At 39.4% G+C, this 17,828-nt stretch overlaps 1 protein-coding gene across 5 annotated transcripts in view; it reads left to right on the forward strand.

Annotated features, from left to right (window-relative positions):
* The window catches only part of LOC115217975 (ubiquitin-associated protein 1), a 106,709-nt gene extending 90,403 nt beyond the window's left edge, over positions 1–16,306 (forward strand). For all 5 annotated transcript variants that reach the window (XM_029787705.2, XM_036507828.1, XM_036507826.1 and 2 more), the window contains 3 exons: positions 9,711–9,950; positions 12,409–12,510; positions 15,943–16,306. In XM_029787705.2, the coding sequence (XP_029643565.1) occupies positions 9,711–9,950; positions 12,409–12,510; positions 15,943–16,068 (468 nt within the window). In that variant the 3' untranslated portion in view covers positions 16,069–16,306. The remainder of the gene's footprint in view (positions 1–9,710; positions 9,951–12,408; positions 12,511–15,942) is intronic.
* The last annotated feature ends 1,522 nt before the right edge of the window (positions 16,307–17,828 follow it).

A 17,828-nucleotide genomic window follows, 5' to 3' on the forward strand; every position in this document is an offset into this window, starting at 1 on the left:
GACTAGATCTTAGTCCTCTACCTTGTCAGCTCCTGTCGCACCATCCAACACATGCAAACATGGAATGATGATGATTATGAAATATATATTTATATATATATATATATATATATATATATATATATATATACACATATATATATATATATATAATATATATATATATATATATATATATGTGTGAGTGTGAGTGTGTAAAAATGTATACATATATTAAATTTATGCATTCAGTTTTATGTTTGTTTTCCCTTGCTTGTATAGATTAGATGAACCCATATTATTGGAGGTATTCATTGTTTTGCAGCCAGATGTCTTTCCTCTCACTAACACTTTTACACTTTTTTTTTCCATTTAACAAGTGAGACAGGTTTCATTCCACCCACCTTTAAAAGTGGAGAGCTGCTGAACAGACAGGGACATGTCAACTGACATCACTGTCTGGAGCTCAGCAATTTTTAATGTGAAGCTCAGAATGCAAACATTCTCTCTCTTTCTCTCTCTCTCTCTCACTCTCTCTCTCTCACACACACACACACACACAGTGGGTTTTGTACTGTTTTCAACTATCACATTCGCAAGGCATTGGTAAACAAGGAATACATTACATAGAAGACACATGCCCTGTTTCTCACACACTTATTCTTCCTAGCTTCGCTGTGTCTTTAGGAAAAAAAGCTATCTCTGACTTAACTCTTGTTGTACATGAGGATAATATCTCTGAATTGATTCATTTCTAAACTGTTATGTTTTCCTCCACCGATAAATGTACAATATTGTATGTCTACTAATGATTCTTTGTCACTACTTTGACAAGTATAGGTCCACTATTCTTTGCTGATGATGTCAGAATAGAACAGAAACCTGTTTAGATTTGTCTCTTGTATTTGCTAGTAAATGGATAAAAAAATGATATTAGTCATTGACTAATATTGATTTGTTTCTTCTTCAATGCATAATCTCTTTCTGATTAACTTTTTAATGAACTATACATGGTGTTTAGGCTAAATTTGATGATTTCTTTTTTCTTTTTGTCTCCTTTTTTCAGAAACAGCTTGATGTAGTGGTGAATAGTCAATAGAGTAAAAGAGCATAAAGATTTTCAAAAATATTTTTATCTTTGAATGGAATATTGTGTTTCCTTTTTTTTTAATGCAAACTGTTAAATTTAGCCTGAACACCCTGTATATGTTAGTACTAACTTAACAATTTTTGCGTGAACATGTGATTTCAGCTCAAGTCCCTTGTCATTACATTTTCCTTATTCCAAGTATTTGTCTCTGGTCATACAAGAAAATAAAATTATAACCATTTCGTTACTAACCCGGCTGTAGCCGGCCCAAAAACTTTTTGGTTCATAAGACCAACCCAGCCAAGAGTACCCATTGTAATTTAAATGTGAATTTAAGCACAAATCTCGTTAGTACATTTGTGAAAATACATGATTTCACTTTGTAAATAGTTGAATTATAGTATCTGACATTGCTTGATGTGATATATGAACTCAGTGAATTTTGGGAGAATTTTTTCCACATTTTTTTGGCGTCGATTTTTTTTCAACTTTTGAAAATAGACAGGAGTTTCATGCTATCAAGCAGTGATTCCGAATTTAAAGGTTTTTCAATGGAAAATATGGAGATGTCGAGAAAAAGAATGAATGAGGTACAAAAGCATGTGGTGTATAAGAATGAATAGGATATTTCTGTATCTGAAACCGAAAGCAGCAATTCTGAAGAAACTGAAAGCAGCGATAGCGACAGCAAAGACGATTTTACATCAGAATGAAGTAAAAACTTTTAAAATGTTTTTATTAGCAATTTTTCTGAGGAGATGGGGTCTATCCATAATCTTTCTTAGGAAGCGAAACCGTTAGACTTTTTTTTTTTTTTTCAGTATGCTTGTTTGAAGCGATCACTGTGGAAACAAACTATTACACAGAATGTAAACAAACAGTATATGCCAGGAAAGCCCATAAAATGGGGGATCAAAGTTTGGAAAATTTGTGAAGCAAATACTGGGTACTGCTGTGGATTTAGTTTTTATACAGAGAATATAATGTTAGTCGGCATGGCCTAGGGTACAATGTGGCCTGGAATTTATCACTTCCATACCATAACCAGGACCGTATATTATGTTTTGACCGATTTTTTTTAGTTCAGTCAAACTTGCGGTGGAATTAGGTGGATTCCAGTATTTCAGTTTATTTCACGTTAATTCAACTGATAATCTAATGATGTGCACAATTTTTCCATATCAAAATTTTGTTGCATACCCAATTGAATATTAGCTGATAATTCATTTTGTATGGTGATGTTTAAACAAAATTTTAATATTTTTACCTATTGCTCAGTTTACCTGGATTTACCTGTACTTAGAGTCACTTTGAGACAAAAGTTATGCAATAGAATTGATTAAGAACCCTTTCTTTAATTATGTTCCAAATATCACATTAATATGTTGATAAGTTAAAAAGTTACAGTTGTTTAATGAAACTAGTCTAAATTCATGATTATTTTAGAATTTAATTGAAACTCATGAGGGGTGTATTTTGGTCAGAAATATAGTAATGAAAGGGTTAAGTAACTATATGAGTTGCTCTTACAAGATTATTATTTCTTGGGCTGTTAAATTCATTACATTGTGTAACAAAATTGTAATTCTTTTTTTTTTTCTCTTTGATCAGTAAGTGTTATTTTCCTATTCGCTTCTATCTAGAAATCAAAGGAAATGACTACACTTCCTTTCAAACTTTGCCTTTGTGACCTGGACATAATGCTTTAAAACTATGTTTCATTGCATGTCTGACAGATTCAGTGCTGAGTTGCTCAAGCAGAAATACTATTATAGCAAATATTCTGCTCAATACCACAGATTAGCTCGTCAATTGTTTGACTGTAACCAATTGAGCATGTCCCTTTGTGGCTGACAATATGTGCATCTCTGATGGTGAGCAGGAATAGTAGGGGAGCATCATAGTCATGTGTTGAGAGGAATTCTTTGGGGTTTGAATAAATGTAACAAAAGCAAAGTTTGAAGGAAATATCAGCGATTTTTTTCAAACGTTCTAGGGATAATCAAATGGGAAATAACAGTTACTACGCAAGGACAAAAATTGGGTTACACATTGTCACCTTTAGACATGAAACATAGTTCTTTAATATTTACTTTTATGTTATGTTTCAACTGGTTTGATCTCTGATCATCAGTTTTATTTTTGGATGTATACATAGTAACCTAAAGTGATTATATGTAGTGCTCTTATTCCTGGGTGTGTACATAACCACCCTGGATGTGTCTGGTATGTTTGTAGCCCTTGTATGGTGTTTCCCCGAAGATGTGTTTTAATAAAAAATTATTTATAAAAAATAAATTTTAGGTACAGGTATGACTGTGATTAAGAAGTTTGCTTTGCAACCATGTCATTTTGGGTTCAATTCCACTGTACTGTACCTTGGATAACTGTCTTCTATCGGTTTTCCAGGTTTACCGATGCCTTGTAAGAGAATTCAGTTGACAGAAACTATATTAAGCCTATTACGTGTGTGTGTTTATATATATATATATATATATATATATTGGATCATCCCTAAAATAATGTGATTTTTTTAGTTCCATGAACTAAAAGTTGGAGGGGGACGGAATAAACTACCTGCATCAACTTGCTATAAAAGCAGGTAGTAATTTTACCTTGTACTTATTCTTAGTGCAAGTTTTGAAGAGTGCAGTTCAATTTTAACAGTTATTTTTTCAAAGCTATAATGGAAGTGACAAAGGAGCATATTCAGTCTATTTTGCCTTACGAGTTCAATAAAGGCAACAACATAGTGGAAATTGCAAAGAATATTAATGCAGCATATGGGGATCGGACAATAAGCCAGTGTCAATGGTGGTTCCAGAAATTCTGAGCCGGAAACTACAGCCTAGAAGTTGAGCCTCATTCTGGAAGATCTGTAGAGCTTTATGAGGACATCCTGCAAACCCTGGTGGAACAAAATCCCATTGTAACTGTTGAGGAACTGGCAGAGAAGTTTGGATTTGGTCATCGACACCTGCGTGCCATCGGAAAAGTCAGCAATTTGGGTCAATGAGTTCCTCACAAACTTTCCAAGTCTAATTACGTGCAGAGAGTTAATGCGTGCTCTTCATTGCTGTCACGTCTTACAAATGAACCTTCTTTGGACCAAATAATGACTGGTGATGAGAAATGGGTTCTCTATAAAAATGCCAAGCGCTGAAGACAGTGGGTAGGGAAAGGAGAAACACTGGCACCCCAGATTAAAGAAGGCCTTTACTCATGTAAGGTGTTGTTATCTGTTTGGTGGGATATGAAAGGTTTAATACACTTGGAACATTTAAACTTAAACCAAGTGATAACAAAGGAGATCTACTGTGAGCAGCTTAAGTCAACGCTAGAAGAAAAGCAACCATCTTTGGTTTCAAGACAAAAGGTGTTCTTCCATCGGGATAATGCTCATCCACATACAGTGAGGATGACGTTCCAAAGGCTGGACCACTTTGAATGGGAAACGATGCCCCACCCACTATATTGACTGGACATTGCCCTATCAGATTATCATTCTACAGTCTTCAAAATCATTTGGAAGGAAAAAATATGAATTCTGTAGATGAGGTGAGAACAGTACTGGAAGAGTATTTTTTGTCACAGACAAGTGAATTTTGGAAGTGGGGCCTTGCAAGTCTACCAGATAAATGGAAGAGCATTGTAGAAAATGGAGTGTATATTTTAGATTAAAAATGAACTTTGTTTATCTTAATTTTGAAAAATAAAAGAAGTATAAAAAAAACTGCATTATTTATAGGATGACCCAATATATTGGCTGACTGGTTCACAGACTCAGCAATGACACCTTTGTCTTGCACCGCTTCAGCTCTACTGGTCATTCATTGCAACATCTGTCTGTGTTTGTACTGTCTCTGCACACCTTTGCTGTGAACAGCAATTAATCTCTCTTCATTCCTTTGCGTGCCATATGAGGCTCAACTCACTACCTCTCTTCATTTGACATCATCCCCACACACATCTCACATCCAACTGCTCCCCACCCTCTACCTACACACCTGCATACTGCCTACCTCGGTACCCTCACTACACACACACCATTATGCAAATACCCATGTACAATGTTCAACTCAATACTTGCTTCACACACCACTACATACACACATATACCCACAAACACCTTTCCACTCCACACACACTAACACCGAACACTTCTCAACACCCACACCACACACAATCTTCAATAGGGTCACCACACATACCACTATACTAGCAGCCACACACACTGTTTAATTCAGTATACACACCATCATACACACTCCCACAATATATATACTCACATCACATACACACATAACATGCAGAGACAAAGATAACTTTTGCCCACAAACACACACTATACACATGCACACTATTTGGTCACACACACGTGCAAACACCACCTACACAAGCACACATCAATAGCTACACACACACACAAACGTTAAACTCACTCGCCCCCATTCACACACATCATTCTTACATACACACACACACACACTTGCACACCTTAGTTCGTTGGGGTCATCATTATCAGGGTATTTTGTCTGCCATTACGTTCTGAGTTCAAATTCCGCCAATGTCAACTTTGCCTTTCATCTTTTCGGGGTTGATTAAATAAGTACCAGTTACACACTGGGGTTGATGTGATTGACTTAATTTCTTTGCCTGTCCTTGTTTATCCCCTCTATGTTTAGCTCCTTGTGGGCAATAAAGAGATAAATTATTATTATTAATATTATTGAAGTGGCGATCTGGCAGAATCGTTAACACAATGGGCGAAATGCTTAGCGGTATTTCGTCTGCTGCTATGTTCTGAGTACAAATTCCACTGGGTTGACTTTGCCTTTCATCCTTTCAGGTTTGATAAATTAAGTACCAGTTGCATACTGGAGTCGATCTAATTGACTGGCTCTCTCCCCAAAAATTTTGGGCCTTGTGCCTAGAGTAGAAAAGGTTATTATTATTATTATCTCCCTTTCATTCAGCCTCTTCTTCTTTCCAGTCATCGCACCATGTTGGACCATTGAACTTTGCACATTTTTTCCTCTTAATCCTTTCTGTCAAAGAGCATAGGCTCGAAATGTAAAAGACTTTTCCATTTTTAAGTAATATATATATATGATGATGATATATATACATGTATGTATATGTATCATCATCAGTCAGTTAATGTTCATTGTTTATACTGGCAAGGGTTGGACGGTTTGACTGGACTTGGCTGCACCAGACTCCAGTCTGATTTGGCATGGTTTTCTACAACTGGATGCCCTTCCTAATGCCAACCACTCTGAGAGTGTAATGGATGCTTTTACATGCCACCGGCATGGGTGCCATTTGCATGACACCAGTATCAGCTACGACTGCGGTTTTACTCGGCTTGATGGGTCTTCTTCTCAAGCATGACATAATGCCAAAGGTCTTGGTCATTGCCACCTTGAGGCCCAACGCTTGTATATATATATATATATATATATATATGTGTGTGTGTGTGTGTGTAAGTGTGTGTGTGTGTATGTATTTATGTATATATATATATATGTGTGTATGTATTTATGTGTATATATATATATGTATAAGTATATATATGCATTTATGTATGTATTTATACAGGTATATGTATTTATGTATATACACACACATATATATACACATTTTCAGGTACATGACACTGCTGTCCCCCATCCCAGGGTCTCATGGGCCTACACCTCCCACACCCTCAGGGTTGGGACACTTAATGTTGGCACACTGAAAGGTAGGTCTGACGGCGTTGGGGGCATGGGTATACTTCTTGCAGAGAAATGGGTTGATAAGATAATCAAGGTAGTCAGAGTCTGTGATAGAATACCTAAGATTAGATTAGTGCTGCAAAAGGGGTTAGCAACCATTATCTTGGCCTATGCCCCTCAGCCATGGCTACCTGATGAATAGAAAGATCAATTTTATGACACCCTCTTGCAGACTACCTTGTTGATGAATGACAGGGACCTTCTCTTTGTGGCTGGTGACTTCAATGGACATGTTGGACATGTCGGGGGCTTCCATGGCATACATGGAGGCTACGGTTTTGGCTTTCGCAAAGAGGAGGGAATCAGGCTGCTGGCGTTCTGTGATGCAAATGATCTTATGGTTTGCAATACTAACTTCAGGAAACCTGCCAGTCACTCATTTACTTACCGATCTGGTAGACACACTAGTCAAATTGACTACATCCTCACCAGGAAGCAGGAAAGATGGCTACTTATAAATGCCAAACCTTCCCAGGTGAAGAATGCACCCCACAACATAGATTACTTGTTAGCAACTTCAGGATCAGGGATAAATGGATGCCCAGAAGACGACCAGCATAGAGTAGAAGGATTTGGAAGCTTAAGGATCCTGCGAATGGACAGAAATTTAGAGGTGTATTACTCAAAGCTTTTGAGGAAATAGGGTTTATAGCATCACATGATGTGGAAGACAACTGGAGGTTTCTATGGGACAACTTGTTGAGGGCTACTGACCAGATCTGTGGGTGGTGCAGAGTCCCCTCTTGACCCAAGGTAACATCATGGTGGAACAATGTAGTTGACAGGGCCATTAGGGAAAAGAAATAGGCATGGAAAGACTGGAAGAACGGTGGTAGCAGGGAATTATATCAGATTGCCAGAAGGGAAGCTAGGAGACAGGTTTACTTAGCCAGAGGGGAAGCAGATAAGAAAGAATTTGCCAATGTTCTGTGTTGTGAGGATCAAAGACTTGAGGTGTTTCGTGTTGCAAGACAGTGTGTGACAGAGAAACATGATGTCATAGGAGAGAGAAATGTGTCTGCATGGATGATGGCTCATTTGCATTTAATGAGGCTGCAAAGAGAGAGACTTGGCGATGCCACTATGAAAGGTTGCTAAATGAAGAGAATGAATGGGAGAAAGAGAGTCTGCTGAATGTCAATCCAACAGAAGGACCAGCTATCCAAATTGACAGTTCCTTGGTAGATAAAGCAATTAAGGATATGAAGACAGGGAAAGCCCCCAACCCATCAGGAATCACCATAGAGATGCTTAAAATATCTGGCAGTGTCAGCTACAGTCTAGTCACTCATATAGTCAATCAGGTGATACATGGAGTCATGCCAATGAAGGGTGTAGCAGCACCATAGTCGACTGCTACAAAGGTAGAGGTGATGCATTAGATACAAATAATTACAGCAGTATCAAGCTATTGGATCTGGTAATGAAAGTCACAGAGATGGTCATGGCCCAACTAATTAGAGAAAAAGTCAGTCTAGATGGGATGCAGTTTGGTTTTGTGCCCTGGAAAAGCACTACTGTTGCTTTATTTCTGGTAAGATAGCTGCAGGAGAAATATCTAGCCAAAGATAAACCTCTGTTCCTAGCTTTTGTTGACATGAAGAAAACCTTTGACAGGGTCCTCTGATCCATTAACTGATGGTTAATGAGGGAACTAGGGATAGATGAATGGTTAGTGAGAGCTGTAAAAGCTATGTACAGGGATGCTGTCTGTAATGTAAGGGTTGGCAATGAGTACAATGAAGAATTTTGGATAGGGGTCCACCAAGGATCAATCCTCAGCCCACTCTTATTCATCATAGTCCTCCAGGCAATAACAGAGGTATTCAAGACAGGATGCCCTTGGGAGCTTCTCTATGCTGATGACCTTACTCTAATAGCTGAGTCACTATCAGAACTAGAAGAGAAGTTTCAGGTGTGGAAGCAAAGTCTAGAATCGAAAGGCCTTAGAGTCAACCTAGCAAAAACCAAAGTCTTAATATGTAGGAAGGCAGACAAACCACAAATCCCTTCAGGTAGATGGCCCTGCTTGATCTGTAGAAACGAAGTAGGTAGAAACTCCATAAGATGTACCCAGTGTAAGCTATGTACACATAAGAGTTGCAGCAATATCAAAGGAAGGCTAACTTGGAAGATAGTTTTTGTGTGTGCCAGATGCTCAGGAGCAATAAACACTGAAAATGTGCAGAAAACAGCTTCCATCACATTCCAGGGGGCAAAACTACAAGTAATTGATAGCTCCTATTACCTAGGTGACCAAGTCAGTAGCAGGGGTGGATGCTCTGAGAGTGTAGCTGCTAGAATAAGAATAGCCTGGGCAAAGTTCAGAGAGCTCTTACCTCTGCTGGTGACAAAAGGCCTCTCGCTCAGAGTGAAAGGTAGACTGTATGATGCACATGTGCGAACAGCCATGCTACATGGCAGTGAAACATGTGCCGTGACTGCTGAGAACATGCGTAAGCTTGCAAGGAATGAAGCCAGTATGCTCCGCTGGATGTGTAATATCAGTGTGCATACACGATGGAGTGTAAGCACCCTGAGAGAAAAGTTGGACTTAAGAAGCCTCAGATGTGGTATGCAAAAGAGACGACTACGTTGGTATAGTCATGTGTTGTGAATGGACGAGGACAACTGTGTGAAAAAGTGTCACACCCTAGCACCTGTGGAAAAGCTAGACTCAGGAAGACATGGGATGAGGTGGTGAAGCACAACCTTTGAACAACAGTCTGAAAAATTATATTCTTGAAATTGTATTGTTTATGAAAATTATTAACTGTCTGGTTTAAGTTTCAGTCATTATGTATGCATTTTTTTTTGTAGTGATTTCTTTCAAATTAAATTACACCATGTTTGTTATCTTTCAGTCTTGGAGTCGGCACTCTCCACTACCACCAATCCGAGCACGGTCCAATGGCCAGGTGTCACAGGGCTCGGTAGACACAAGCTGTAGTGATGACAGTCCCACAGATTACACTCAGGCTACTGACCCATTCTCTGCATTGTCACAAGAAGCTCAGACGTTTGCCCAGCAATATCTTTCCATGGGGTTCCCTCGGGCCAGAGTTGCGAGGGCTGTCCAAAAATTAGGATTACAAGAAAAAGATGTAAGTAAAGTCTGTACACAAATTGAAATAATGTGAATGTAAGAAAGAACAGGAGCTCCATACCAACATTTTCATGTATTTTGTGTTTTGGATTTATAAAGAGAGAGTTAATTTAGATGAGTTGCAGTTTGGGTTTGTTCCAGAGAGAAGCACCATTGATGCTATATTTCTGGTAAGACAGTCGCAGGAGAATTTCCTAGCCAAAGATAACCCTCTGTACTTGGCTTTCATTGACATGGGGAAAACCTTTGACAGGGACCACACCAATCCCTTATCTGGTGGTCAATGTGGAAACTAAGGATAGATGAGTGGTTGGTGAGAGCTATACCAGTGATGTACAAGGATACTGTCAGTAAGGTGATGGTTGGCAACAAGTATAGTGAAGAATTCCAGGTAAAAGTAGGAGTTCACCAAGGATCAGTCCTCAGCCCCCTCATATTCATCATAGGTCCTCCAAGCAATAACAGAGGAATTCAAGACAGGTTGTTCCTGCATGCTCCTCTATGCTGATGACCTTGCTCTAATAGCTGAGTCACTACCAGAACTAGAGAAGAAGTTTCAGGTGTAGGAACAAGGTCTAAGTTGGAAGGCAGACAAATCACAGATCTCTTCAGGTAAACAGCCCTGCTCGATCTGTAGAAAAGGCTTAAGTAGAAACTCCATAAGATGTACCCAGTGTTAGTTATAGACACTTAAGAGGTGCAGCAATATCAAATGAAGGTTAACTGGGAAGATAGTTTTTGCATGTAGCAGATGCACAAAGGCAATAAACACTGAAGATGTACAGAAAACAGATTCCATCACATGCCAGGGGTAAAAACTAGAAGTAGATGATAGCTTCCATTACCCAGGTGACTAAGTCAGTTGCAGGGGTGGATGCTCTGAGAGTGTTGCTGCTAGAATAAGAATAGCCTGAGCAAAGTTCAGAGAGCTCCTACCATTGCTGGTAACAAAGTGCCTCTTGCTCAGAGTGAAAAGTAGACTGTATGATGCATGTGTGTGAACAGCCATGCTACACGGCAGTGAAACATGGGCTGTGACTGCTGATAACATGCGTAGGCTTGAAAGAAATGAAGCCAGTATGCTCTGCTGGATGTGTAATGTCAGTGTGCATACACAACAGTGTAAGCAACCTGAGAGAAAAGTTGGACATAAGAAGTCTCAGATGTGGTGTGCAAGAGAGACAACTGCTCTGGTCTTGTCATGTGTTGCGTATGGATGAGGACAGCTGCATGAAGTGTCACACCCGAACAGTGGAAGGAACGTGTGGAGGAGGTAGACCCAGGAAGACCTGGGATGAGGTGGTGAAGCACGACCATCGAACATTGGGCCTCACCGAGGCAATGACAAGTGACCGAGATCTTTGGAGATATGTTGTGCTTGAGAAGATCCTGCAATCCAAGTGAGATTATAGCCGTGGCCAGTGTCAGTGTCGCATAACCGGCCCATTTAAAAGCATCTTTCAGGCATCAGGCAATATGCAGTGCTTGAGAAGACCTGTTGAGTCAAGTGAAATCGTAATCATGGCTGATGCCAGTGTCACTTGACTGGCACCCATGCCGGTGGCATGTAAAAAGCACCATTCAAGCGTGGTTGATGCCAGTGCCAGCTGACTGGCTCCCATGCTGGTAGAATGTAAAAAGCACCTGCTACACTCTTGGAGTGGTTGATGTTAAGAAGGGCATCAAGCTGTAGAAACCTTGGCAGATCAGATTGGAACCTGGGTCAGCCTCCTGACTTGCCAGTCCTCAGTCAAACTGTCCAACCCATGCCAGCACAGAAAGCAGATGTTAAACATGATGATCTTTTTATATGTGAGTGCATTTGTTAGCTCATGTATGTATGACTTGAGAATTATCAAGTTCAGTACCTGCAGTGGCCTATAGTTTCGTCATGGTTCAGATATTTTCAGGCCAGTAAGGATTGAGGAATGTTGTAGGGCTTGAATTTGTTTGGGTTGTGGATTGTAAATTTGATGGTTTTTTCTCTTTTGTTGCCATAGAGGTGACTGCAGAAAGGTTTGTGAGGAAATCTGCTGACAATCTCATGAAATGTTTCTCAGAACTCTTAAGGTATTTCAGAAACAGCTGAGAAGAGTTCCAATTGGATCTGGCCAAGTTACAATGCATACAGTTACACAGTATTTGGTAGCAGAGGGATATCTAGGAGTCATCACCTGGACATGACCTAGCCCCTTTAGAGTGTAAAGAGTTAAGGGCCAAAACACTTGCCTGAGGGGGGGTCCTTTTTCTCTGAAGATCTGCTGTTCAGCTCTCCCTAAAGTTTCTCACTAACTTTGTTTTCATTTCTTTCTTAATAGTAATTGTATGCAGTATATACCCTAATTTGAGCAGATGTGCGTAATGTTAGTAGTAATAGTTGTAGAACAGTATAAATGCAGTAGATGTTTTCTAATATTGATGCTAATGACTTCAGTGTTGAATGTTTTTTTTTTCAGGTGATTGATCATCTGTGTATGGTTGACAAACTGGGAGAAGGAGGATATGATCCACACTTGGTTGAAGATGCTTTACATTTATTTGAAAATGATATCCAAAAAGTAAGACATGCAAATCATTTCATTAAATCTTGGTCATTTATTGTAGTTCTTAATCAGCTATTGATGGCTCTTTGTCATCTGTCATTAGTCTTGATCATGCAATGTGATTTTCATAACTGCACAGTTATATGGGATAGGGGACTGAAAAGTTCAAAGGCTGGCTATGAAGGAGTGATACTAGAGCTGTGAAATCTTGTATGCATTAATTTCAGCTCTTCTTAATAATTGCATTGTTTCTTTCCAGGTAAACTAACATCTGACTGTTCAAAAGTAACTAGTTGTGACTTTTCTTGAAAATCAACAAAATTTAGTATTGTCATGTTATCAAGTACCTGCAGAAAAAAGGTTTAGCCCCCAAGGACATTCATGCTGACATGATTGCTATATTAAGGGATGATGCTGCAGCTTTATCAACAGTGCGAAAGTGGGCTAGGGAATTTAGGAGGAGAAGGGAGAGTCTTGAAGATGACCCAGCATTTGGATGTCCTCCAACTGTCACCACCAAGGAAAACATTTATCCTTCTCACCACATGGTGATGGATGATGGGCAATTGACTATAAATCAAAACGCCAATGTTATTAGCATATCCCATGAGTGAGTTGTGAATATTCAGCACAATGTACTTAGCATGAAGAAGATTTCTGCTTGGTGGGTGCTACATCTTCTAATGCCTGATCAAAATCACATCAGGCTGATCACATCATGGAAAATCTGACATTAATTGAGGCAGATCCAGCTGGTTTCCTTGAATGTTTCCTAACCTAGGATGGGTGTTGGATTGATCACTTTGAACCAGAGATAAAGAGATAATCCATGCAGTGGAAACACCTGCTCTAAAGAGGTCCAAGGTTATTTCATCTACATGATGGCCTCAGGTATTTTGGGATGCAAAAGACATTGTGTTTATTGACCATCACTTGAAAGTACTATGCCAACTTGCTGAGACAGTTATGAAAGGCTATCAAGACCTGGTGCCCAGTAAGACTGACAAAAGTTGTCTTGTTTCATCAGGACAATGCTCCAGCATGCAAGTCTTTGGTTTCAGTGGCTGCTGTGTGTAACTGTGACTTTGAACTGGTTGATCATCCTCCCTATTGTCTTGATTTGGCCTCGTCTGACTATCATCTGTTTTCCAACATGAAAAACCACTTGACTGGGAACCAGAATCGCAGTGATGATGTCATATCTGCTGTTGATGACTTGTTTGACCAGCAGGTTGAAAGCTTCTTCAGCAATGGGATCCAAACACTGCTACACCCATGGAAGAAGTGTGTGAACAACAAGAAGAACTATGTTGAAAATTAAATCTCATTTGGTCACATTCCTGAGAGTATGACCTTTTCAGCCAACCCTTGTACTTGCATGTATGTAATTAGTACTGTCTGTAATTCTTTAGCATTAAGATTTCTTTTTCAAGTGTATTGCTTATTTATTTACATTGTTTTGAATTAATCATGTATTATCACATAGCTTCAGGATTTCAACAGAGTGTTTGTATATTTTAAGAATGACATTGTCCGGTAGGTGTAAGAGGTTGGTTCTGATCTGTTTTAACATTAAACAAGTAGAATATTTGGGCTGGATATACTCAGATTAAATGCTAAAGGGTTAATGATATTCAAAATAGAAAGAGCATACCCCCCCCACCCAAATAAAAAGTAATAATTTATATGATTTTAGTTGTTAGTTTAATTGAAAGTATAAAATTATGCAGTACATATTTCATAGAATGTCAGCACTATGTTCTGTCAGATCCACCTCCTTCACAAGGCTCATGCTCCACCAATTTCATATTTCTGATTCCTTCTCCTGTACCTCCACTGGCATCGTTTTATTGTCTTAACCCATTAAGTCCCACTTTTAAATTTAAATTTTTTTTTTTACCAAAAAGTATAAAAAGAATGATAAATATAGTATAATAAGTAAATATAATATATACTTATTATATTATATTTATCATTCTTTTTATACTTTTTGGTAAATAAAAAAAATTTAAATTTTAGATTTTATAATATATATATATATATATATATTATATATTATATTAATTATATTTATATTATCTGTTTAGTTATGTATTGGTTTATGTCTATCACTGTTTGAGTTGCCTAATAGTGGTTTTATCTCTAATTCATATTTTATATATATATATATATATCTATCATCATCATCATCATCATCATCATTTAACATCCGCTTTCCATGCTAGCATGGGTTGGACGGTTCAACTGAGGTCTGGGGAGCCCGAAGGCTGCACCAGGCCAATCAGATCTGGCAGTGTTTCTACAGCTGGATGCCCTTCCTAACGCCAACCACTCCGAGAGTGTAGTGGGTGATTTTATGTGCCACCGACACAGGTGCCAGACGAGGCTGGCGAACGGCCACGCTCGGATGGTGTTTTTTATGTGCCACCGACACAGGTGCCAGACGAGGCTGGCAGACGGCCACGCTCGGATGGTGTTTTTATGTGCCACCGACACAAGTGCCAGATGAGGCTGGCAAACGGCCACGATCGGATGGTGTTTGTTACGTGCCCACAGCACGGAGGCCAGTCGATGCGGTACTGGCTACGGCCACGTTCGGATGGTTTTCTTGTGTGCCACCGGCACTGGTACCACAAAGATACAAATTCCATTGATGTTCATCTATTTTGATTTTTTTGATTTTCACTTGCCTCAACAGGTCTTCACAAGTGTCACACACTTGCCTCAACAGGTCTTCACAAGTGTCATAAGAAGGAAGGTATGCACAGGTGGACTGACTACGTCCCAGGTAGGGGCCACGGGTTATGGCCTGACTACGTCCCAGGTAGGGGCCACGGGTTATGGCCTGACTACGTCCCAGGTAGGGGCCACGGGTTATGGCCTGACTACGTCCCAGGTAGGGACCACGGGTTATGGCCTGACTAGTCTTGCCGGGTCTTCGGATGGTTTTTATGTGCCACCGACACAGGTGCCAGATGAGGCTGGCGAACGGCCACGATCGGATGGTGTTTGTTACGTGCCCACAGCACGGAGGCCAGTCGATGTGGTACTGACTACCGCCACGTTCGGATGGTTTTCTTGTGTGCCACCGGCACTGGTACCACAAAGATACAAATTCCATTGATGTTCATCTATTTTTGATTTGTTTTGATTTGATTATATATATATATATATATTATCAATCTAACATATATCAGGAAAAGAAGCTCACTCTAAAAAATAGAGCAGTAAGTATTAAAACAAGAAGTTAAATTCTGGTCATAGAGTGACCATTGGTTTCGTATCCACAAAAGCTGCAACCTTGTGAACAGCTCACCAGACTCTATAGAGTTCAACTTTTTATTTTAATATATACAAATACACACACTCATCTATTTATATGTATTTCAAGTTTATATACACACATCAACAAACATAACCTTTTGCCTTTTTTTTTTGTTTTTTCAGGCGGAATGCTACTTGCACCTTCATCAACAATTTGTGGAACTTGGATTTCAAAAACCAAAGATCCAGCATGCATTAGTTACTTCCAAGCTCGACAGTGACAAAGCTTTGGACTTGTTAACCACCTAAAAGACATTGTTTGTAGAGGAAGGGATGGGGGAGGGAGTGGGCAGGGGAACAAAACATAATAAACACAATTACAGAAAAAAAAAGAAAAAAATGAATACATACAACACAGAGAATCTAAATCTACTGTGTAACTTGGTAAACAAAATCAAAGATTCCTGCATCATTCAATTTTCCTTTTTTCTTCAGTTCTTCTGTTGGATATTAAATTTAACACCTGAAAGTAATGACCAACCTCAAACAGAATTTTGATTTTATCCCATTTGAATATATTTTCATTTCAGCTACAAGAGATGTAATCGAATCACTGGTAGACTATCCAAAAATGTAGGGTTCGTACATGGTAGATGGGACTGGATCAGTTTGTACTTGCACAATGAAAACTGTTTCTCTTAACCCTTTAGCATTTAACCCCTTGCAAATGGATTTAGTACTGATAGTCTGTGCTGTGTATTGGTATTAGGCCATTCAGTAACTGCATAATTTTTCATATAAGGAATTTTCTAGTGTATTTACAGATTCTTCTCAATGTGGTATATTCAAAAACATGGTTCTGCACAGAGCAAGACATTGCATTGCTCACATACACACAGGTTTTGATGTGACCAGTACCACTTCCCATCTGCAAGTAGTTAAGCTGGCCATGTCCTGCCAAAATATTCAACATGCTTTATGTTCAAACTGGCCAGATCCAGCCTCTCTCATCTACCCTGTAACCTCATTCTAAAAGTAAACAATCACATCATTGAAATCTTAAAGCTGTGAGATAATGTATGATTAATTCAAAGCAATATGAATAAATAAGCACTGCATTTGGCAGAGTAATCTGAATGCTAAAGGCTTTAATGCCCAGGCAGTTCATTAGATGTAGTTAATAGCTTTTGTTACTTAGGAGATATACTTAGCAAAGGAGGTGACTACTCTGAAACCATAGTAGTTAGAGCAGAGTAAGGATGGTTTGGAAAAAGTTCAAGGAGCTAGCACCACTGAAAACCAGTTTATATGATGCTTGTGTTAGAAGTGCAATGCTGCAGGGTAGTGAGACATGGGTCTTGAATACAGAGGATTTGGAAAGACTGGAAAGAAATGAAACTTACACATGTTATGTACCTCTCTCTCCCTCTCCTCAACCTGTATACTCTTGCAAACCCCTACTACCTGAGATGCCACCTGGACACCTCATCACCACTGTATGTCTCCGTGGTGCTGAGAGAAGTCACCATATCTAGTTGGACAGGGAAACAGAGAGAATGAGAGAACAGTCTTGCTACAGAGGAGGTACTTGGCTACCCTAGTAAGATAAGGACGTGGTGGGAGAAAGAGAGAGTTAAAGACAGTCTGAGTGTGAGAGAGAGCTTACCTACAGAAAACAGTGAGCAGGGGGTGGGGTATAAGTAGCATAGAGGGGATAGAGAAGGTGTACCATAAGAGTGAGGAGAGATGTTTACACCTAGCAAGTGATGTTGAGAGGAATTTGAGTGACCTGCAGTGTTTGGTTGGGATTTAGGGGTGTGGATGGTTGTGGGTGAGTTTGGCCAGAGGACAGAATTGTGTGTGTAGTTGGAGGTGGGTTATGGCCAAAAGGACATACCTGTACGTATGGATCACCAGAAGTCTTGGTTCCTTGTCATCTCTTCAGCGAGGCTCAGTGTCTGATGATCCTTTCCCACTACGTCTTGGGTCTACACCTTCCAGATGTTCCCTCCACAATTTCAGATTTATGTGGCTGTCATCACCCATATGCATTGCATGACCATATGAGC

This window comes from Octopus sinensis, linkage group LG12 (assembly GCF_006345805.1).
Source record: "Octopus sinensis linkage group LG12, ASM634580v1, whole genome shotgun sequence".
Classification (NCBI taxonomy): Eukaryota; Metazoa; Mollusca; class Cephalopoda; order Octopoda; family Octopodidae; genus Octopus; species Octopus sinensis.